Below are 25,490 nucleotides of genomic sequence, written 5' to 3'. Positions count from 1 at the left end.
TCGGTTAAAACCTGACAAACTGAGCTTGTGGGTGGGGTATGTAGTGGGACGAAATTAAACGTCACCCATCCACCAAGTCAGCCCAGTTTGCAGGTGACTATAAGTTTAATTTAGGTTTTGTTTATGTGTTTTCTTATTATTTGTAATAAATGTGAATTATCTAAAAGTTTTGTATTTTTTTTATGTGTTTCATGTACGGAGAGATCGGCGCAACGAACGGGGACAGCATCTTCGTTGCCGCGACCAGAGAGGAAATTGCTGGCCGCTATACGTCGCGGGTCGACAGCCAAGGAGCAACAGAAGATCCTGGAACCGAGTTGTTGCGTCGTGTTTCTAAAAAAAATTAAAAATGAATTTTTATACTCTTTTTGTACAACAATGACGTCATAATGAGCTTAAGCTTATTGAGATGTTAGTCACTGTCTGTCAACGCTCAAGTTCACATCTGTATGTGTAGGAAGCTAATAAAATAGTGTATGCTACTAAAGGTGAAACACGTGTCTTGAAGATTTATTTATGAAGAGTTATGTGAACGGATTAATAATATATTTGACAAGATTATTGATTCAGACAGCGTTGGCCGAAACTTTGAATCTAAAAAGTTTATTTAATGTGTGATTCTGATATCGATTAGATCAAGATAACGTGTGTCGATATAATTTTCTGAGGAGAAACAAACGAAATTTAAATTCGAAAAAGGTACGAAAACCAATTGGCCCAAGTGATGTAATTCTCTGCACACGACTCAACTGATGTTTTACAGTTTCGTTCAAGAACCATTCTATGACAATTTAAAAAGAATATGAATCATTTTTGAAGTGGGTTGTAACCGACGTAGGTGACGAAGTCTGCACATGGTCATACATATATCAAACGAAAACCTAAGACGTCGTTACACCACACCTGCAAAATAAAATGAACTAATACGAACTTATTTCCAGGCATAGCTCAGCTTATTGTGCTTGTAATTCATGCCGAAAAATTAATCTCATTAATTCAATACATTTTAAAAAGCCACGCATTTCAACATTTTATTATCATCTATTCCATTATTTTATTGTATTATGATGGAAAGTTCTAGTGCACCCCCTAACTCATGGAAACTGCCAGATGCGAGAGAGGAAGGTTAGGTTAGTGTACTTTTTTTATTTCAGTCGAGATCTGACGCAAATATCGATCCTAATTGCGTAATTAATCACAAAGATCGGTCATATTTACACAACTATATGCATACCACAGCACAAGGACAGCATAAAATCGCAATACAACTCAAAAAACTAACAATACCATACAACTGGACTTATCCTGTTGAGAAACAATTTCGCAGTACCACGTCAGACCGACGGAAATATAGATCATAATTACGTAATTAATCAGAAAAATTGGTTATAATTACACAATTATATGCATAGCGCTGCACTGGGACTGCCTAAAATCGCAATATAACGCAAAAACGAACGATACCATAAAACTGGTGTTACCCTGCTGGGAAAAAATTTTGCAGTACCACTCGAAACCACGGACAGGAACACTCAAACTCGACCCTACACCTACAAGCTGGAGTTGAAGGTACTATCTTTATTCTTCTTGGTGGGAGATGGTTTCAACTGACTAGATAGTGGTGTTTGACATAGAGGAGGTTAATTAGTATATTACCTATCGCTGTTTGACCTCAGAGTTCACTACACACACTTACTAAAAATCACAACACAGCCCAGCTAACTGCAGCCAATACATGTTATCACAGCTGATGAAATAAAGGTGCCACAGCCCTAATGACACTTCGAAATTGTTGTGAAAAAAATAACAGCACTCTTATCGAACAGGTCACAATGCAGCAAAGGCACTGGGGAAAATCGTCGCCGCAAGTGACTGCAGAGATGTGGGAGTTGGATGTGCTTTCTCCTCCCTGTACAAACTGCCGAAAATCGACGTCCTCTCACCACTTGGAGGGTACATGGAACGAGGGAGGGATCTACTCCACCAACGACAGCCTCGCGGCACTTGATGGCCACTGCCCGTCTTGAAGCGATGGTTCTTTGCCAAACCCAAAAGCAGGTATAGTTAACTAAACAATAGGTGATGAAAGAGTGGCTTTCTGGGTCGCCTATAGCTACACAGCCACCCCTAATGGTTAGAGGGCGCAGCTGCAGCGATGAGCTGCCACAGACTAGACAGGTCCCCAACGCCTCCAATAGGCCTCTCGTTCTGGGATGGAAAACACTTTTGTTTAATGCCACGTAGGACGCTCCAGCTGGGACTGGGCGAGAGCCACGGTCTAGTGGAGAGCTCACCCGCCCTTCTGCATTGGATTATTGAACATCAACTCGACCCATATCACGAAGCAACTATTTAAAAAATAGCGGGAAAAAAAAACATATGCGACAGTAACAAATGTCCTCTTTCCACGAAAACAGGAAAATCCCATTTTCATTTAGTTTTGTGAGCAGAATTGGTATAGATTTTTACGTTCGACTGAGAAACGTATCCCGTCTCGAAGACCTTTACAGGAAAACGAAAAAAAATAGAGGAAACTGATATTTCCACTCGCGAATACTGGTGTCGGTGATACAACAGGTTCAAAATCATAGTTATAATTTACAAAGTCAACTAAGGTGTCCCTCCACCCGTCTTTAACCTGCTAGATGCACTCAACTCACACCACAATCGATCTTCTCTCAACCAAATAAAGACAGGAAATATGAAGAAGCAGTAAGTCGAACAACTTACATGTGAGGGAATAATGGTCTACGGCAAACACACGTCCATATTGAATCTTCTCAAATTTCCACGCCATCACGAAAGCTGTCCAACACATACTAAGTATTAGTCCGCTAATCGACCGTCTAGAGGACGAGATGGTTAAGTCAACTGCGTTCCTGCAATGCAACAGGCTTCTCCATTTCGACGGCTCCTGACGTGAATCATTCCCGACACAGACCACCACCGGCGCCGCGCAAAGCATGCATAGACTGAATCATCCTTCGAAATCGGTAACATATATTTGATTGCTATAAATACAATTACATGTTAGGATTGTGGTCTCAGTTGAACGACGATCGACAATGAGTGAAATACTGGAAATGCACCTAGCTGATGGCTGTGGGTCTGGAAATAGAAATACCTGTACCATTCATATGACTTGACATACTCTTCACCTTGCTATCACAGTATTCCACGTCAAATCCATACCATCCTTATGACTGCACATAGTCATTTCCTTTGCACATTTTGGAACACAAACACATACTTTATAAGCCTGATGCTCAAGCTTAACCTATCATATATCCCCTACTACGAAGTATAATACATCATCAATAACTGATTGCTGCCGATACGAAATAATACTGACCGAAAATCAACAATAGGGGGACATGTCTCATAAGGTTTCTTGTGAGTGGTACCACTGTGTCCTAGAAAGAGAGATGTAATTGTGTTACAAACAGCCAGATGTTAAAAAACACAACCATGTCACCATCACAAGCGGTCCTGGTTCTAAAGGTGCATACAAGTATCCATGTTAAAAGCTATACTCGCTTTATAAATCTACGGATGGCATTACCTCTGGATGAAGTGGTTTTTCCAGACAAATACCGTGACACTGAATATAGATGGTGATCACTGGTGTGTATAGTATCAGACCAACAGTTACAAGTCGCCGATGGTGCAACCTTATAATAAAATTACCGAATTTTGAAAGTGATTCGGCTAAGGAGTGTGGTATGGAACAGGTATTAGCAACTCACTCACGCCGCCGCCGCTAGATATTTCTCCAATATTTGTAACACATTCTGTCTCTATGTCATGTCAGAGGTTCAGTTATATATCGACCTGATATAGGCAATGGTTGATTGAGAAGAACCACAAACAGTAGTAGATGATTTGCGGATTGAGGTCGTAAGATATGTACACTAGCGTTTTAGATCTCTAGTGCTACGCTTTCCGTAGAAATGCTGTCTGGGATTTGGGTTCAAGTCTTTTCGTTTTACCACATACCTACATTGGATTCTATGGAGAAGTCCTTTAATGATTAGAGCCACTAGCGAATCACATTTCTGTCACTCTCATATCTCAAAACGAGTCACCTTTCCCGAACCTATCTGGTACTGTAAATTTCCAATGTGTTCTTAGATACTCCCTATGCATCTTGCAACTGCCCCTTAGACTCTGCGATACAATCCCTGCAGTTTTTCGAATGTGATCGTTCCAACGTAAGTCTGAACTGAGTAGAAGTCAGACAAAGCTACGTTGCAGAACATAGTAAATATAGCTTTTTCTATCTTCTGCAACCCATGTAGAAACAGGCTAAGCTGAGTTACTGCGACAGGACATGTGCAAACGAAATGACTATGTCCATTCATAACGATGGTATGGATTTGACGTGGAATACTGTGGTAAGAAAGTGAAGAGTATGTCGAGTCATAAGAATGGTACAGATATTTCTATTTGCAGACCCACAGCCATCTTCAGGGTGTATTTCCGACACTTCACTCTTTGCGAGTTGTCGTTCAACTGAAACTGCAACCCTAACTATTTATTGTAATTATATCGATCAAATACATATCTGACCCATTTCATAGGATGATTCTGTCTATGCAAGCTTCGCGCGGTGGCGGTGGTGGTCTGTGGCGGGAATGATTCACGTTTCCCCCTAACGTCGGGAGCCGTCCGAATGGAGAGGCCGGTTGCATTGCAGGAACGTAGTTGACTTAACCATCCCGTCCTCTAGACGGCCGAAAAGCAGACTAATATTTATTATGTGTTGAAAATTTGAGAAGATTCAATATGGACACATGTTTGCGATACACCATTATTCCCTCCGATGTAAATTGTCCTATTGACTGCTTCTTCACATTTCCCATCTTTGGTGTGTGTTGAGTGCATCTAGCAGGTTAAAGACGGGTAGATGAATGTTTGCTGGTCCTCTGCATATGAGAAACACCTTAGTTAACTTTGTAAATTATAAGTACGATTTGGAATCTCTTACATGACCGACATAGGCATTTGCGAGTGGAAATATCAGTTTCATGTACATTTTTCGAGTTTCCACGTAAAGTTCTTCGCAGTCGGGATAAGTGTCACAGTCGAACGTAAAAAACTATACCGATTTCGCTCATAAAACTAAATGAATTTGGACGTGTCTATTTTTGTGGAAGGAGGACATTTAGTATCGCTGTGAATGTTCTTTTACATTTTTTTAAGTAGAGGCTTTATTATAGGAGTCGAATTGATCTTAAACAATTCAGCGCAGAAGGGCGGGTGAGTTATCTACGAGACCGTGGATCTCGCCTGGTCCCAACTGGATTGTCCTACGTGATGTTAAACAAAAGTGTTTTCCATCCCAGAACGAGAGGCCTATTGGAGGCGTTGGGGTCCTTTCTAGTTTGTGACACCTCGTCACTGCAGCTGCGACCCCTAACCATTAGGGGTGGCTGTGTAGCTACACTTTAGACGACGAAGATGCATTTGAGAAAGCCACACTTTTATCTCCCATTGTTTAGTTAACCATACCTCCTTTATGTTGGCAAAGGACCATCGCTTCAAGGTGGGCAGTGGCCATCACGAGCCGTGAGGATGTTGTTGGCGGAGTATCTCCCTCCCTCAGTCCATCCACCCTGTAGGGTGGTGAGAGGGCGTCGATTTTTGGCAGTTCTGATTGTACATGGAGGAGAAAGCATGTTCAGCTACCACACCACTGCAGTTTTTAGGGCGACGATTTTCCCCAGTGCCTGTGCTGCATTGTGACCTGTTCGATAAGAGTGCTGTTATGTTTTTCACAACAATTTCGAAGTGTAATTAGAACTGTGACGACTTTATTCCATCAGCTGTGATAGCATGCATTGGCTGCTGTTAGCTGGGCTGTAGGATGATTTTTAGTAGGAGTGTGTAGTGAACTCTGACATCAAACATTGATAGGTAATATACTTCCAAACTCCTCTCTGTCCAACACCATCATCTAGTCAGTTGAACAGATTTCCCACCAAGAAGAATAAAGACAGTATCTTCAACCGCAGCCTTTTTCCCCTTAGCTTGTAGGTTTAGGGTAGAGTTTGAGTGTTTCTGTTTTGGGTTCGAGTGGTATTGCGAAATTTTTTCCCAGCAGGATAACACCAGTTGTATGGAATCGTCAGTTTTTGAGCTGTTGTGATTTTATGCCATCCTTGTGTAACGCTATGCATACAGCTGTGTAATTAAGACAGTTCTTTGTGATTAATTACATAATTAGGATCGATATTTGCGTCAGATCCCGCCAAAAATAAAGAAGTTCACTAACCTAACCTTCCTCTCTGGCATCTGGACAGTTTCCATTTGTTAGGGGGTGCACTTGAACTTTCCATCCAGTAGAATTAGTGATTGAGTGGTTGATGCGTTGCATTTTTTTTACGTGCACTGCGTGTTAGTGCACTGCATTATTTTCGTATGTTTATGCGTTGTCATCGTGTCTTCATAGCGTCACACATGCATTATTTATGTGATCTGTGAGTAGTTTGCACGTCTGTATGCTGCGTAGTGGATTATTTCGGTAATTTACTAGTTGTTTGCGTCTCTGCATGTCAGTGTATTGCGTTATTTACGAGTAGTTACCAGGTCTGTAAACTGTATATTGTGACCCAAAGCATGTCAGGATGAGAGTTATGTATCAGTGTGATAAATAAAGTATGTGAAATCCTTCCCTAAATAAACTGTTCCAAAAATAAATTAAGTACACTTCTTCCTCTCTCCAGCAGCCCAGAACAGGCTGATCTCTTTTCCGGCCAACTCCCACGTGGGGTAGGCACATCAGCACAGCCATAGGACAAAGAAATTCGCGCCAAAATTCGAAATTCCTACCAAAATTTGAAATTCTCGTCAATAGGGTAGTCTGGGGCACACGGGAAACAGGGAAAATACGCAACATCATCATGATGCTGTGCTCCTACTGACTGAACTGCATGCGGAGAACTTGCGAACTGCATGATTACGTGATATATCTCGGCAAACTCGCGAACTAACACAGTTCTTTGGTCTGCTGGATCGCAGGCAATTGTCTCTTGTGGGGTGGGAGCTGAGACAGATATTTCCACGGTAATTTTAATGCATTATTAATGCATCTCAATGCAAAGCATTTATCTGCAGGACCGTATTCTTCCTCTTCATATGTTCAAGCATCAATGCGCGCTACCATTCTTCGTGCAGTGAGCTGTGGATGCACTCCTCGGCTGAATGAGCGTGTGTAATACGACTATTAATACTCCCCCTGTCTGGTAACAACATCTCATTAATTGAACACAAGCTCCTTCCACACCGACAGCTCAACAAGCACTGATATCTCAGACTCTTGTGGCGGTAACACAACAGTTAAGTGGCTACTACTGTAGGTACATAGTAAATATAAATAAATTTCAAAGAATTTAAACAAATTTAAACAAACTGATTCAAACCTAAACAAATTTATACGAATGTATACAAATTTAAAGAAATTATATTCGAATTAATTGACATCATGTCTCTAGTGGGGGCAGCACCATACTAGTTCCCCTCAGCTGCCGGTGTAAGCTCTAAGAGCAAAATTCGTAAATCCTGCCCATTTTCCAAGAGAATCTCACACCATCATGCAAAGAAGTCGGAAAAGAGGGGCGGAGGATTGCCAGGTGGCCCATAGAAGCACATAATTCAATTTTCCCCCAAAATTCAAACTTCCTACAAGAAAGGGGGGGGGGGGGAGTCAAGGCAGGGGGGGGGCCTGGTACTTTCCAACCAAAAGCCGCCATTTTGGATAACAGTACTCATGCCCTCAGGTGACATCAGTGCTGCCATCTTGAATGACGTCATCACCGCCATCTTGGATACATCTGGCAACAATGAAGAGTGGGGTGATGCCCCCTTGTTCTACTACTCTAGAGGACTGCCAACGTTCAATAGTAATGTTTCTAACATCGGCTGTGCCTCAAGAAATTGCATAATGATCACTTGTATACTCAAAGTAAATAATTATTTATCGTACATGGGATGCCCTCCCCAATATTTTTCGCTCATGCGTATGTACTCTACAGCAACGTATCATTAGTGGTTTGTTGTAAGGAAATTCAATATAACTTATATCTACTTAGTGCAGTAAACTGCAATTATCCTTAAATAGGACCAAAGCTAGATAACGGCCATAAACCTTCCGCTGTAAATCGCTTTAGTTAATTACCTAGGTGTAATGCTACGATGTGATATGAAATAGAAGCTATACATGATATCAGAAACGTTGTAACGACGTCCTGTTAAGTGTGGTGAATCTGTTATACAATTTGATAGCTTCCATCCCCATTGCTCCAATCTCTTATGGAGCTCCACCTATTTGAACAAAATGTAGTACTGTGTCGCTGGCGATTACTGGAATTTTTTGAAGACAGTGTTAATGCAATGAAATTTTGTATGAGAATGAAGAAAATATTCAAACTTCTGAGGTAACCATACTTCTCCTTAATCAAAAGTAATCATCAGCCAACTGAAGATGACCTCGACCAGCAAATCCCTCGCCCACAAACGGGGACACTCACGTTAACGACACAAAGATCACTAGCATTCGTCTACGATCGTCTGTCGAATATCTTCCAGAGGATGTATGACTTTCAAGTTGTTCATGTTTCGTGACCTTAACCAAAAACTTACGATACATCGAGTAACAACAAAACCAAGTACAGAAATCGGTGTAGTGTATCAAGAAGTAACGTAATTCTGGCTCAAATAGAAGCTCGTTGGGCAAGCCACTAGTTAACAAACTGCAAAGAGAGGACAATCAAGTCAACAGCACCATAAGGGAAAATGAGCATCTTTGATTGACGAGTCACGTACATTCAGAGCTCTCAAAAGGATAATAAGAGTTTACTTGCGTAATGACAATTAATCAAGGCAATATTATATCTTAAATAAGTAAATTAGACTATTGTAAATTATCTATTGAAGGTTACACTTTTACTTGCATATTTTTCGGAAAAAGAAAAAAAATCATAAGTGGGAATTTTGGCATATATTTTGTTTGTGTTATAGTATACCACAAGTTCAGCGTTCATTTTAATAAAGTATAGATTTGTTGTTATTGTATACTTACACGCTATCCATTTGATTCTCTAGTAAGTAGTCAACGTGAAACAATTCAGAAGTAAGGGAAAGTTCATATAGTATAGGCTCAGTTCTCTGTTTACTTTTGTTTCGTCTCATAAGCAATAAAGATTTATTCGCTCCAATTTTTCTCCATAAGTTTTTAATTAGTATTCAGAGTTTAAGCCCAGACTTTCTAAGAAATTTAATACTATAATTGAGTGTTCAAGGAAGTTATTGTTCTTTAATTTAGACCAAAGCTAATTTTTTTGCCATGAGTGAGATGTGTATGACATGCCCTTGGATCGTTACTACAGGAGTGTTGCAGTTTCTTTCATATGGATGACTACAATTGCGTGCGAATTGCGGAAATAAACAAAGCTCATTGGTTTTGTAGGATTTGGTGTAGAGATGTGAAGACAGTGGAACACAGCGAGAAGATTGCTGCTCTTCAGGCGGAACTAGAGACGGTAAAACAAGATCCACATGCGTTAAGGGGGGAGATGGGAAAAAGAGAGGTGGATAGTGATAACAGGTTATGGAACAAAAACAGGAATAGTGCCTGCTCAGAGAGTTTTGTTGTTATTGTGGAAAACACGTTTGATCTGCTATCACAGTTGGAAAGTGATGAGCCACAACAAGATTTCGGAGTAGATAGGAAACGACAAATTTTCAAAAAGTGTTTGAGATGTAAGAAATCAGAAAAAATTGTGAAGAAGAACGTTTTGTTGTTAGGTAGGTCACATGGTAGAGGTGCTGGCCAATTGTTGCAGTGACTAGTGTCAGATTACCAAGTCAAAAGTTTTTAAACCTCGAGCAAGTCCGTCTCAGATGATAGAGGATGTCGGTTTACTTTCCAAGACTTCGCAAAGGAAGACGCAGTGGAAGCAGTGGGTGGGACTGGCAACAGTATAGAAAGGGACCGTAATCGATCAGCTGAGGGTGATCCATGACCAGCTCCATTTAGAAAAGTTGATTTAGAGGAGGAATTGCTGCTTGGATCAGGTATGGGGTCTCGTATTGCTGTGGTTCCTGTTGTTAGACTTATCATGTCCTTCACCTCAACAGGAAAGGGAAAAAAAGTGTCTGGGCTAATAGCAAATTACTTAAGAGGAAGGTGGGCGACTGTCACATGACTTAAAGTGTCAAGGTTACGACTGACAGAACATCAGTGTTTTAGGGTAAGGAGGGCAGAAACAAAAGAAGTTCAGAAACAAGTTGGAAATGAATTCACATTGAAACTCAGGCAGACAGAATGCAAATTTTAATGTACACATTTCATACAAACACCCCTAGCTGAAACTGGAAATACACAGAAATTGAAAGAAGAATTACTTCCATCCACTTGTGATCCAGCCAGTGCACAGAATCAATTATTCTTATCGAATCAGAATATTCGATTACTGAGGGATAAACTTAATGAGTTGCTTATTTGTGTTGCAGAATCAGAGTTGAGCAAACCCAGTTGATACAATCTGACTCTCTGAACATCATATGACCACTGGTACAGATATGTCAAATTTTATAGGATTCAAGTTAGCCTCTTACTTCTAAAGAGAAACTATAGAGGAAGGAGGAGTTGCCACATTTGGCAGAAACTATTTTAATTTCAAGAATACTGATATCAAAAAAAAAAAAAAAATTGCTCAGACTGTATTTAGAAGTTTATGCAACAGAAGTAGTGTTTCATAATAAGCCATTTATAATCGTAAGTATATACAGAGCGTCCTCAGGAAACTAATCCCTTCATAAAAAATCTGGAAGCTCACTTGTCCCATATCGCACTAAAAAACAAGGAAGTAGTGATTGCTGGTGATTTTAATGTGGATTTATTGAAAAGACCTGTCAGTGAACAATTATTCTAATCAGTGATACTGTCATTCAGTTTAATTCCTTTTGAGACCATCGCAACAAGAGTATGTAAATGCTCTGACGCTGCTACTGATAACATCTTTGTAGACAAATCTACGTAAAAAGTGTTATCACGAAACGATTAATAAGCTGATTTTATGATCATGACACTCAGCATCTTATGCTGATTGTTTAAACTTGTCAGGATACAAAATCCATTAAATCTGAGTACACGAGGGTAATAAATCACTCAAAAACAGCATTTTAGGAGATTGCTCAAAGACATGGACTGGATATATGCTCACAATTTTTCTGGCTCATTAATAAAGTTACTTCCTTATTTGAAAATTGTTTTCCCCAAAAGGTAACTCAAATCAAACGAAAGTCTACAAATAAAACATCGATTACACAAGGAGTAAAGCTATCACGTGGGATAAAAAGGAAGCCTTATCTACTATCTAGGAACAGTTCTTATGTTGGCAGGAGTGATATCTTACAAAGAATACTACGAAACATTGAAGCAAGTAATCGATACATCTAATCAACGGTATTATAAGAAAAAGATAATTACATCAGGCAACAACAAAAAAAACTACGTGGAAAATTGTGAAGACAGAGACAGGTTGAGCCACAAAGGAGAAGGAACACATACTTCTAAAAATAAATGAGGTACTGGTAACAAGTGCATGTAGTGTTGCGAGCATCTTAAACAAGTACTTTTTTTGTTACTGACAGTTTGGGGTTATCAGGTTCAACGAACAAAGCAATGGGAAATTTGAGACCAGTCTCTGCAAATAACATCAGTAAAATGGAAATAACACACTTCTCTGAAAGAAGTAGCATCCATCCTAAAATCGAAGTATTCTAGTGGTTATGATGACATATCAATGAAGTCAATCAAAGAGTGATCATGTGAGTTGGGTTCTGTCATACATTATTTGTGTAATCAAGCCCTTTTCAGTGGAATCATATTCAGACTGGCTAAAATATTCTCAAGTAAAGCCTCTTTATAAGAAGGCGAATAAAGAGATACCGGCAAGCTATTTACAAATTTCACTTTGGCTAGCTATTTCAAAATATAAGAAAGGTTGTGTTCAAAGGACTTCTTACGCATCCTAACGCAATTAATATGTTGTCCAAGTAACAGTGTGGGTTCCTTGAGGTTTTCTTCACAGATTTCATTAGATAACAAATTACAGTCTACTGCCATTTTCTGTGGCCTGTCAGAAGCCTTTGACTGTGTGAATCACAGTGTTCTCTTCAGTAAACTAGAATGTCATGACTTCACTGGCAGTGTTGCAAAATGGTTCTAGTCTTACCCAACTAACACGAAACAACGGGTGTCGTTTCAAAATGCACACGGAGTAAGTAATTAGTCTTGGGAATTATTCAGATGTAGTGTTCGTAAAGCTTTCATGTTGTGTCTGATGCTTTTTCTTGTGTACATTAATTACCTCTCTTCTGTTACATAGCTAGATGCTAACTTCATTTAGTTTGCAGATAGTATAAACATTGCAATAAATAACAACTCAAGTACAGATTTAGGAATGGCTGCTAATCAATTTTTCACTTACATTAATAAAGGGTTTAAAGCAGTATGTGACTGCAGGCTTTCTCGGCGTATTTCATCTGTGAAATCTTATCAGATTATCACGATTTAAATCTAATTCAAGGTCATTAAAGTTTGAGAAGACCCACAATACAAAGTTCAGGTCCTGAGAAAGACTTCCTTCCATCACGTATGTAACCCCTGAAGACATGCAGACAGAACATGTTAACAGTGATAAATTTTTGGGATTATAGCTCGATAATAAATTCAGTCATGCCACAGAATTGCCGAAGCGCCTGAACAGGTCTGTATTTGCAATGTGAATTATGTCAGATGTAAGAGATACAAATGTAAAATACTTGGCTATTTTGCGTATTTGTATTCTATTATGTCAATTGGGATCATGTTCTGGGCTAACTCGTCAAACAGAGCAAAAGTTTTTAGAGCGCAACAGAGTGCGCTAAGACGTATTTTTGGCACAAATTTAAGAACTTCATGTAAAGACAAGATTGTTAAGGTGTTTCGTGGTAGAGGAAGTAGTGAACTTCAGGATGTTTTGGCACAAAGACAGTATTTAGCGATAGGGAAAACTCTATATGGAGAAAGAAATATTACTGACAGAAACATTCGGCTTACAGTGAAGGAGAAGATAAAAGCAGGAAAACGTATTCAGCAGTACTACAGAAGAAAAGATAGATGTTTAATTACTTGAAATGAAATGGACAATGCTGCAGAGATATTATGACATCAGACTATTATTTACCTTGAAACAAACGAGAGATTGTATTTAATTGATTTTTCGCAGGGTTCGGAATGTGATACATAAAAAGATATGAGATTTTACTGTCAATAATATTTTTATTTAATTTAAGTTTGTATGGTTAAGAATAATTCGATATTTGACTCTTAAATGTGTGTCCTCAACTATCCAAGATATTCATTTTCTCTCTGAAATAAGGAAAGCCTTAATTAAAAGTAATGATGTGCGAGATTTAGCATGATTATTTATCTACACTAGAAGCAACTGCTGCTGAAGGAATTGTACTTAATACAACCTCTACATATATTACTGTTTTAAATGAGTAATAAGCTTTATGGAGGATGCATATTTACAGCCATATCTTTTTAGTAAGTATGTTATTTCGTTACTAGGATGCGTGCTTAGTAATTGAAATTCTGCCATTATAAAAATAACTTCGTTTGAACTGCATGGTCAAACTGTTGATTAACTTTACCAGCGTCTTGTCTAAAGTGAATCTGTTTCCCAGCAACGATTTTACTTTAAGAAATTATTTGCAGATGACATCTATTTTTCAGGAAGTTGCTCCTACTATTCAGAGTTGAATAATGGGTACATATGTAACATTATAAAATACCTTGTGCCTCCTAGTATTGAAAGTAGATTTACTGTAATATCTTGTATTAGCTTGCTGCAGTGACAAGTGAAACATCGTAGTCTTATGTGAAGTTGGTATATGACAGAAGTCATTCATGCACAAGGTTGTAGCAAATACCATGATATCATTCCACTGTTTGCATGGTTCCTTCTATCTTTAAGCTCATATTTACCTACATTTACAAATTAATATTTAGCTGCGTATCAGCATACAGGGAGATTTAGCTGCCGCTGCCGATGTCGTTTTATGCAACCAACAATGTCATATATGGCCTTCAAACCCACGCAAGAGGTCATCATATTCTCTCCTTCGCTACGTGTTAACTATTAATGTCGCAGAAAAAATGAACAGGACCATTTTGTAGCAAATTTAACGTAGTTAAATTGTCTTCTGGGATTGGTTTTCGCTCTAGGCCACGGTTTTCTAATTATTCAAGAAAACCTACAAAAGTTACTTTCAGAAGCACCTACGTCCCCACATTCATCCTTCACCAGTCAGGAATTTTTGTCTCGCCTTGTGGCACTCCCTCGTATTACTTACGAAAATTTCCAACTACACAAACTATTCCCGATATCGAGCTTTTCGACCTCTGTTCGTTAGGTTATTACTCCACCAGCACAGTCGTCTGTTTCATTAACATTATTAATTTAAACGTGTGGTGAGGTTAATGAAAGAAAAACAACATTTGTAAACGTTGCGCTGAAACTAAGATTACGCTAAAAGTAACTTAACAGTTCAGTCCAACCACAACACTTACAAAAACACTCTTTCGTAGCCAGAAGACCTGACGAACAACGATATAATTATTTATCTTATGCTGTACAAACTCACAAAACTTTTAGGTAAAAAGTACATAAATGTCTATTTTACAATTTGTAAGTGCTCGACTAAGCCGTTGGCCTGATAAGGCCAGTCTATGAAGACCGAAAATCGTCGAACATGGGAAATAATTCGTGCAGTCGCAAATTTTTGTACAGTGTTAGAAAAGAGCGCCATGAACAACGTACTAGAAATCTTGACCGGCGGGGGCTTAGTGTGGGAGTGTTGGTGTGTTTAAACGCCACTTTCACACTATGGCCTCAAAGCGAAAACGTAGGGTAGTCCGTAACAAAATTTAACTACGTTAAATTTCCTATAAAAAGTTATGTTCATTTTTTCCGTGGGATTAATAGTTGGTGGGTAGCGAGTGAAAAAGTATGAAAATCTCGCATACGCTTCTTGAGGGCCAAATTAATATTGCGGGTTGCACAAAACGACATTGGTAGTGGCCGCTGAGTCACCCTGTATATTTTCTGGGCTAAGAAACCTCATCATTTCAGGAGTGCTATGGATCTGTAACAAGACCACAATTTATTCGTCCAGTTCGACTGCCTTCCCATGTAATTAAGAGAAAACTGTAAAAGGGAAACCTTCGTGTATTTGTATGGGGAGGAGCAAAGGAAGGTGCATCCAGTGAACATCCGATATGAACTCTTTGAATAAGGCGATAACAACGAAACTGCCATGGAAAAGATCATCACAAAAACTGAATTTCGAGTTTCTATGGTTACGATTTTGAGACAAAAGTGTATTCATCACAATGAGTTGGAAAGAAAAGTCGCCGTGTCAGCTAAACCTACTCTCAGCGAATCGTTCGATGCAAATGGCGGAACTGAGACTTTCGAATTTTGTCCTCGAAATTACTCATTCACCCATCAATTCTACTGATGTGTCGCAATAAGATACCGCAGTTGCGGCAAAACAATTCATAGTTCATTCAGCATGTAGCGTAGCAACTACGTGTTTTATCATATAAATGTCTCCTGTTTCAGAAGTATATCTGATATGTATATCTAATAATTATATTTTACCCGCCTGTTGTCGAAATAAAGACATTTAAAGGCACAACATTAAATTAAAACAAACAATAGTGCTCCTTTCATAAGGCGACGTGATTCAATTATCTGTATGTAAATGACTACATGCATACTATTTTAATTCAACTATTTATATGCAAGCGAATACCTTTCTTTTTTAAAAAAATTGAGTCAGATTAAAATTATTAGACATACTTCTGGAATAGGGGACATTTGTGTAATACTTAATGTAGTTGCTGCTCCCCTCCCTCGCTTCCACTAAAACCCTTACAACATACCTGTCCACTCTCTTTTGTGAGATTTTGTTCGCCAAAAGTCAGATAACCTTATGCTCCCAGCCTGCGTTTTCCCAGTATTTCTTACGTGACTTGTTTTCCTCATCATTACCAGCTGGAATGTTTGTCAAAGGCACGGAAGGACAATCCAGGTCACAACAATGAAGAAACCCACAGCTGGGAGTATTGTACATACAGGGAATGGGAATGTTTCGAATGAGACAAAAGCTAACGTCAGTGGGTTTCATGAAAGATTTATTAAATTACAGCTCAGTTACAAGTCGAGGTGATGTCGTTGGTACGGTTAATGGAAGATTACATTTGCTCAGCGGATTGAGAGAAATTGTGATTGATCTAGCAAGCAAAAGGAATACATCGTTCTCTTTCGAATACAGCTAGGATACCGTTCAAGGAATTGAAAATATTATCAAACATGCCTTACGGAAGACGTCGAAGGCTGTCGCTGAAGTCCTATTAGAATCTGAGTGGCTTTATATTGCCTGATAGACTGGTAAATGAAACAGGATTCGCTGGCATGAAGGCGAATATGCTCTCCTCAGACATTATTGAATAAATGTGGAGAACTGTAATTATAGGTTGGTTGTGCAATAGTTCGTATTCTCTTCACCAATAGCTATTTTAATGGATTACAGTACAGTGGTCTGAGTTCTCCGATACAACAAACGGGTACGTATTTTTAAACGCGCTACATACCGTAGATATAAGTAGTTGTTGCCAATTTGCGGCAAGTGTCACAGACGCACTAACTTACAGGGCTCAGCAAATATATTCTTGTGTTCAGGTCATCTACTCATGCTAATGTAATACTCTACGACACGCGTAGCGGTGCACACAAACCTCCCACAGATGTTCAGGAGGAAGTCGGAAAATTTTCCGAAATATATTTTATACCAAGATGTTACTATGACTGTCTAATTCTTCTGGAACTGAGTGGAAGACATTGGAGCAGCCTCGAAATAAGCTTACTAGATCACTGATGGCAAACGTGGAACTAAAATCTGTATTGGTAGAGTAGATAGGGCACGGAGAACAAATACCTGTCTCAATAGCGAGGAAATGTTGCAGCGACAGAGAGGCCTTCGTCTGGCCCTGTTTGTATCTCTCCTTGCTGTCGCGGTACAGCTGCAGGTGCAGACAGTCTGGAACAAAAATAAAAGGATCATTTGGAGCAGTTAGGACAACAGCAAAGTGAGCAAGATGCTGCAAATGAGAGATGTTACAATTACATAAATCTGTACTGATTCAGAGCAAGGGCATGTCTATATAATATTAGTTGGAAACAGTCTTGGTTGCAATTTTAGTTTTTTTATTTATCAACTACGCGTTTTACCCTATTTAGGCATCTTCAGGCTGATCTTAATTTGGTATTTCTTAGGACGATCCTTTAAACAGTGTAGCTAAAGGGCATCGTCGAGTACATCAGGCCAACATCGCCTTCGTTAACCTCAGTAAATACTTTTAAGATCAGTCTGAAGATGCCTAAATAAGGTGAAACGCGTAATTGATGAATAAAAAAATTAAAAATGCAACCAAGATTGTTTTCAACTAATACTACTAAACACTGGTTTGCTGATTCATGCCACAGGTGGATTGAAAGAATTTCATGTCTATTTACATTAAAGGAATGTTTCAGTTTATTAGGGATGGGAAGAGCACCACCAATTTCTGGAGCTTTCAGTTTCTAGTTACAGCTCCAGGGCAGCACTGAGACATTATTTGCATCACGTGCCGCTTTTTAACGATGGTATAGGACTCATAGCCTTTTGACACTACAGTGAATACTTTGCGCACTCAGAACTTCGTAGTTTCCAGTTTTATATACAGGGTGTTACAAAAAGGTACGGCCAAACTTTCAGGAAACATTCCTCACACACAAAGAAAGAAAATGTTATGTGGACATGTGTCCGGAAACGCTTACTTTCCATGTGAGAGCTCATTTTATTACTTCTCTTCAAATCACATTAATCATGGAATGGAAACACACAGCAACAGAACGTACCAGCGTGACTTCAAACACTTTGTTACAGGAAATGTTAAAAATGTCCTCCGTTAGCGAGGATACATGCATCCACCCTCCGTCGCATGGAATCCTTGATGCGCTGATGCAGCCCTGGAGAATGGCGTATTGTATCACAGCCGTCCATAATACTAGCACGAAGAGTCTCTATATTTGGTACCGGGGTTGCGCACACAAGAGCTTTCAAATGCCCCATAAATGAAAGTCAAGAGGGATGAGGTCAGGAGAGCGTGGAGGCCATGGAATTGATCCGCCTCTACCAATCCATCGGTCACCGAAACTGTTGTCGAGAAGCGTACGAACACTTTGACTGAAATGTGCAGGAGCTCCATCGTGCATGAACCACATGTTGTGTCGTAATTGTAAAGGCACATGTTCTAGCAGCACAGGTAGAGTATCCCGTATGAAATCGTGATAACGTGCTGCATTGAGCGTAGGTGGAAGAACAAATTAAAATGAGCTCTAACATGGAAATTAAGCGTTACCGGACACATGTCCACGTAACGTCTTTTCTTTATTTGTGTGTGAGGAATGTTTCCTGAAAATTGGACCGTACCTTTTTGTAACACCCTGTATATATAGGGACTTGCTTGAAAACTTCATTATTGTGAAGTGTAGCTCGCCTGCTTAACTGAGTGGTGACGTGTTTGCCTACCATGCAGCGGGCACGGATTCGATTCCCGGTTGGGTAGGAGATTCTCTTCTCTCGTGGACTGGATGTTACATTGTCATGATCATTTCATCATCAACGACGTGCAAGTTGCCAAGTGTGGCGTCACCTGAAATAAGATTTGCAAGCCGGCGGCCGTGCTTCCCCGGATGGCGTCCCTGTCCAACAATGCCACACGATATTTTATTTTTTATTTTTTCTGTAATTTGTTGATGATGCTGGCCAAAACAAATACTGTGCATAAAGGCTTTCAGGCGCCCCCTGTCTCGACTGTAAGAGTCAGTTTGTTCACCGTATCATATATATATATATATATATATATATATATATATATTAAAGTGGAATTTTACGTGCCCAGTTGACAGAGCAGTCGCAAAGTAACTTAGTACTACAGTTGTGTTCTCGGTATATGTTATCAGGGACAGTAAAACACAAAGAATAGCCAGTTGCCCAGGAGCGACAGCACCGTCTACCCGTGCTGAGTTACCGTCCTGCAGCAGCGCTGCTGCCTGGTCGCTGCTAGAGTACTGGCTATTTTTCATGGTTTACCGTCCCTGTTAATAAGTATTGATAACACGAATATCATACTAGACTAATACGGGGCCACTGTATGGAATGGCCACTTAAAATTAGGCTTTAAAAAATAATTTTGTTTGCACTGGGAAACAAACAGACGCTTTCAACCGATATTGGGGGTCTTACGGAAGACATGGCGAGCAGTGTTAGTTTGCGCTCACTCCAGTGACACGTTGCAAAACCGAAACTGCAAATATCTGCGGAAACACCAGAGAAAAAGCGCCTAACGGCTCCTAGGAGAGACGTCCGGTATATATAAAAAGGTGAGCAGTAATAAATCAGACAAACTGAAGGGACGGATTCCTGACTGGAAATGGGTGAAAAAGGGTCCTGTGAAAGTGTTTCTGGAAATGGTCGGTGTGTGTGCAGCAGTTAATCGTCCCGGAAGACAGTACAGAGCTACATCGCATCCACTTCACAACAGATGTTCAAAGTGGCCTCCACGGGATTGCAGGCAATAATAGCGGTTGCCATGCAGGATACACATGAACGTACGTTGGCTTACGCCATATTGGCGGGCAACTTGCCATGAGCTTAAGCACTAGGTTTCGTCTTAATATGCTATAGAAAGCGGTCCTCCAAATATGGCGTACGCACAGGCCGCCGCCTCCCAGCACGTTCGTCTGTCTGAAAAGACCCATGGTAACATAAAAATGGCTTGAAATGTTGTGTGATGTGGTTGGTGCCTGTGAGAGTGTTTATCTTGTTATAGCCGTGCTGCCTTTCGACCGTTTCCGCCTGCTTGGCCGTACACGAAAACCATTGCGCCTTGTTCATGACCTTGTTCTGTTTCTGACAACTGTGAGACCTTTGGTGGAAATTGTGAAAACAAAGCGAAGTAACCTACAAATGGCTTCCGTTGACAACTACCATCGAGACAATTCCACAATTATCTAGTGAATCCGATCTTCTGTTACGAAGCTGTTTTTTGTGAAATGGAATAGTCCACCATCGATACGTATTGACTCTTCAAGTACGTGCTATCCTGACTGCCTCGTGGTCGGCACTCCGGTCTGGAGACCAACAGCGAGAAAAGAGGGGGATGACGACGTACAACGAAATCATTTCAAAGCTTGGACAGTTATACAAACTGTAAGTTAAAGCATTTAAAATTTATCCCTTATTCTGTGTCCGGTAGTTCAGAATTACATGTGTCCACCTTACTATAATTCCTGTTTGTAACAAACTGTAGACTGAGAAGTACACTGAAGCACCAAAGAAGCCTGGTATAGGCCTGTATGCTCAAATAAAGAGATATGTAAGTAGTCAGAATAAGGCGCTGCGATCGGCAACCCCTATATAAGGCAACAAGTATCTGGCGCAGTTCTACAATGGCAGGTTATCAAGATTTAAGTGAGTTTGAACGTGGTGTTATAGTCGGCACACGAGCGATGGGATACAGCATCTCCGAAGTTGCGATGCCGTGGGGATTTTCCCGTACGACCATTTAACGAGTGTACCGTGAACATCATGAATCCGGTAAAACATCAACTCTCCGACATCGCTGCGGCTGAAAACGAGCCTGCAAGAAAGGCACCAACGACAACTGAAGTAAATCGTTCAACGTGACACAAGTACAACACTTCCGCAAATTGCTGCAGATTTCAATCAACAAGTGTCACGTGCGAACCATTCAACGAAATATCATCGATATGGGCTTTCAGAGCGGAAGCCCCATTCGTGTACCCTTGAGGGCCCGTCAGCACCGACATTGGACTGTTGATGACTGGAAACATGTAGCCTGGGCGGATGAGTCTCGTTTCAAATTGTATCGAACGGCTGGACGTGTACGGGTATGGAGTCAACCTCATGAATCCATGGAACCTGCATGTCAGCAGGGGAGTGTTCAAGCTGGTGGAGGCTCTGTAATTGTGTGGGACGTGTGCAGTTGGAATAACACGGGACCCCTGATACATTTAGAAACGACTCTGACAGGTAACACGTACGTAAGAATCCTGTCTGTTCAGTTGCATCCATTCATGCCCATTGTGTATTCCGACGGACTCGGGCAATTCGAGCAAGACAATGCGACAGTTCACACGTCCAGAATGACTACAGAGTGGCTCCAGGAACACTGTTCTGAGCTTCAACACTTCCGCTGCCCACGTAACTCCCCAGACATGAAAATTATTGAACATACCTGGAATGCCTTGCAATGTGCTGTTCAGAAGAGATGTTCACCCCCTCGTACTCTTACGGATTTATGGACAGCCCTACACGATTCATGGTGTCATTTCCCTCCAGCACTACTTCAGACATTGGCCGAGTCCATGGCACTTTGTGTTGCCGCACTTCTGCGTGCTCGCGGGCCCGACACGATATTAGGCAGGTGTACCAGTTATTTGGCTCTTCAGTCCAGTATTTAAATTAATTAACAAAGTATGCAATAAAAGATTGTTGGTGGACAGAAGTGCCACTACAAACGTTGTATTAACACTTTCAAAACGTTCAAAAAAGTTTTAAAGTAAGATTTAAAAAGTCTACATCTCAAAAACGTCACCGAGAAAGCCCCAGTACCTGAACTTCTCATTTTAACAAATCAAGCAATACAAATGTGGTGCCTACAATTAAACTTTCGGTACTTGGTACGCGATTAAGAAATGTTACCCTCTCATGTGTAAATTCAAATGAGTTGCTTTCCATGGTTTACTAGCTATTTCTCTTCCGCATGTCCTTACACATTTTCCACAACGACCAGGCGTTTTTCATTGGGGACGTCTCAACTACAGAAAGTTTAATTCTATCCGCCCCATACTTATAAGTAATTTTCTCCTTAACTTAAAACAAATATTGATCATTTATTTCTTTTACAGAGAGTCAGAGCAATGGGCAATAATTTTTTAAAAATAGGATTATTTTTTTTTCTATTCTAAATAATGTATTCAAATGGACTATGTACAAATCAAATTTATATTATTTTTAATTACGTAGCTAAAAACCCTCAGATTTAAGGAGTTGGATGGCACATGCTGTGTTCCGACATGTTATGTTGACAAAATGTTCATTTAAGCATAGTGTTCAGATTCAAATTTTCCTGAACGCACAACTCATTGCGCCTTCTAAACAGCTTGCGCACGAGATGTAAAGCTGACGCTGTCACGAAGCGACCAGCTTCGTCTATGCGCTGTTTTAAGTCATATTTAGTGTGACTGTACAATGTATCCTTACGCTGTCGTAAACAAATAGGACGGCAATGCACAAGAAAACGAGGATCTATCTGCCAAGGCTACTGACGTGGAATAAGCAACCAGAGATGACTTCAGACGGTGTGTCGGGAAACATTGTTGCTCAGTGACTCCACAAACTTCACATCTCGAACGCAGATCTTTACGAAAACTTACTGAGTTGTGCTTTCAGGGTAAAAGGCACTGTTCTCAACACATCATTTCAGTGAACATTCTGCCAGCAGAAACTCCGTATGAATAGAGCCAGTCATGTAAAACATGCAGCGTCTACAACAATAATTCAGAAAGTTCCTAGTTCCCAAAATAAAACTGACGGAAATTTGATTTAAATTTATTTGTACTCATTTGGTTCAAATACTTCAGCTACATGATGGAAAAATGTTATGTTTAAAAAATTATAAATCGTTATTAAAAATTTGTTACATTTTAATAACTACAAAAAGTAATGAGCATCAAGATTTGAGGAAATAATTCTGGAATTGCAATATATAGCCAGTGGAAAAACTGAAGTCATACATAGATTCGTCTGGATTTTCTCTGAATCGTCACCATTGCAAACATTTCGCTACAGGCCATGTTGTCATCACGAAAACTGTCGTCATGTTTCCACAGAGGCAACAAATTACCTAATTATCTATATTTCCGTTTCCACTGTCCACCTCTCACAATACGGGCACCTCAGCTGCTGAAGCACAGATAGAGACATCTAGTGGTTTTCAGGTGAACTTTCACGGAGTGCTCTTTCGAGTGGTGCGATCTACGTAGTCCATACGCGGAGAGTACTTCCGAGTAGTACAAACAACGTAGTCCATATACGAGTTCTGATACTCTCTAAAGACTCCTGCACTATTTCCCACACTTCAAGTTATTTTTTCGACATTAATAGCCAAATTCTGTCCCAGTGATATACAAAGTTGTAGCATAAACTCTGCTTTGGAAAATATGATCGGAACTGTGATTTCCTCAAGAGACAGTGATCTGCTTAAATAATTAAACACACAATACTCTCTCCTATAAGACATTCGAGAACAGAATACTCGCTTCAAAAACCACCACCTATGGGTTGTTATCAGCAAAGGTTACGATTTATATTCTTGTACCTGGATTTTAATGCTACTGCTGAATGGTTCTTTTATGTCCGTCACATTTGTCGACATACAGGTTGGCAATAGAAACGCTGCATAACCCTTTTAAATCCGAACACACCTCTCTTGGGCAATCAGTGGATCATAATCAGTTTTTTTTCCTTTGGTTTGTAAACATTTTCTCGTAACTCAAACATCTTGCACTATTTTACATTGTCGAAAGGTTTTCATTGGTCGACAAATACTATAAAAGTATCTTCATTTTTCTTACGTTTGATTCCATTACCAACGCAACGTCAGAGCTCTCTCTCAGATGCTTTTACCTCTAAGGTTAGAAAAACGTACTGCACTAGTTACATTTTCTTATGCATAGCATGAAGCGTTTCGAGAATTTATTCTCATTATCAAATCCACTCACTTACTCTGGTTGATTATGTGATGTCTGCATGTGTGCTGTTCTGCCTATCTCGTCCGCAGTCGTAAGGTACTCCGTCTCCTTCATTGCCCCGAAATTCACACAATAGCAATACATATATTTATACTGGATAATGAGAATAAATATTCGAAACGTGTTATGCTATACGCAACAAAACGTATCGGGTCCAGTTTTTCATTTAAATCATGAACAACATTGTTACATATTTTCCAAAAATATCGACTATGATGACAAACTGAATCTTCACTTGTACTAAAACCAAACTGATGATCAGTTTACTTTCCTACTGTTTTGTATGTTATTCTTGGCAGATTTTCGGATGTATGAGCTGTCAGATTGATCGTGTGACTCTTCTCACATCTATTTTTCGTTTCTTATTTTTAGGATTCCGTGGATTATGTTCTTTCAAAAGTCTGAAGTTACATCTTCAGTGTTATAGATTCAGCAAACTAGCTTGAATAATAGTACACTTGTTACTTGTGCCAATGATGATAGACATCCTGTCGTGTTGGAACATGAAGTGAGGAGTCTAGATATTTGACTTTTATTACATTTCTGTTTGTGTGTTGATACACTGCATCTAAATACTTAACAAAAGAAAACATGATCCGCAATGGGCTTTATGTACATAATTTTTACTTAAATCGTGCAATTAGTTAACATTGACTATTTGTCATTTTGAAGCACATGTGTGATATTATGTAGTACGTATTGTACTTATGAAATTATATTTTATATAAAATTAGAAAAATAATTGAATAATCACAGTACATAATAAGTAATACCACAGATGTGCTTGAAAATGAAACATGGTATAAATGAGCTAATTGCACGATCGAACAAAGATCTTCCATATAGCCTACGACGGACTACGTTTTCTTTTATTACGTCTGTTATTACTTTGTTAACAAGCTAGACTTTGTTTTCTGTTAATGTTATTGATTTCCGTTTTCAGCCATTATTAGTTTCGTTCTTCCACTGTATCTCTTCACAGTGCTGCTACGTACACATTGTAATTGTGAATACTAGCCATACATGCATTGACTCAAATTTCGAAACTGTAATGCAACTAAGGCCTGGTAAATAAATAAGACACCACATTTATTTGAATCTGTTTTTGAGCGACTCCAGGTCAGTAAACAATGGAGGTTATATAAAGTGCTTGGGTTTCAGTAACTACCAAATTTTATTATCAATGTTTAGGGGAGGGTTTTGCACATTGAAACATATTCAAGAATTCCGCCTCTACCCGGCCCTGCAATAGAAGCTTGATTTGTTTTCTTATTCCATTTCTAAATGATCCACTTTATGTTTGCGTAGCCTTTTGCTGAAATTACAAAAATTACTCAATAAAAGTAAGGTATTTCCAAATGTGAAAAATTGTTACAAGGTACAACATGTCGTGTACTTGGGAAAATAGATTTTTCCGATTTAAAATAGTTGCAACTGAGGAAATATTGTAAGACCTGTACTTAACAGGTCATGTGTTACATTACTACTCTA

At 39.6% G+C, this 25,490-nt stretch overlaps 1 protein-coding gene across 1 annotated transcript in view; it reads right to left on the bottom strand.

Moving 5' to 3' along the window:
* LOC124776052 overlaps positions 1 to 25,490 on the bottom strand; it is a 403,057-nt gene that overhangs the window by 174,352 nt on the left and 203,215 nt on the right. Inside the window, exon 3 of the mRNA XM_047250895.1 lies at positions 17,056 to 17,157. Coding sequence (XP_047106851.1) covers positions 17,056 to 17,157 — 102 coding nt within the window. The remainder of the gene's footprint in view (positions 1 to 17,055; positions 17,158 to 25,490) is intronic.

The sequence above is a fragment of the Schistocerca piceifrons genome, chromosome 2, assembly GCF_021461385.2.
Source record: "Schistocerca piceifrons isolate TAMUIC-IGC-003096 chromosome 2, iqSchPice1.1, whole genome shotgun sequence".
NCBI lineage: Eukaryota > Metazoa > Arthropoda > Insecta > Orthoptera > Acrididae > Schistocerca > Schistocerca piceifrons.
This window is presented reverse-complemented; position numbering and strand designations above follow the sequence as displayed.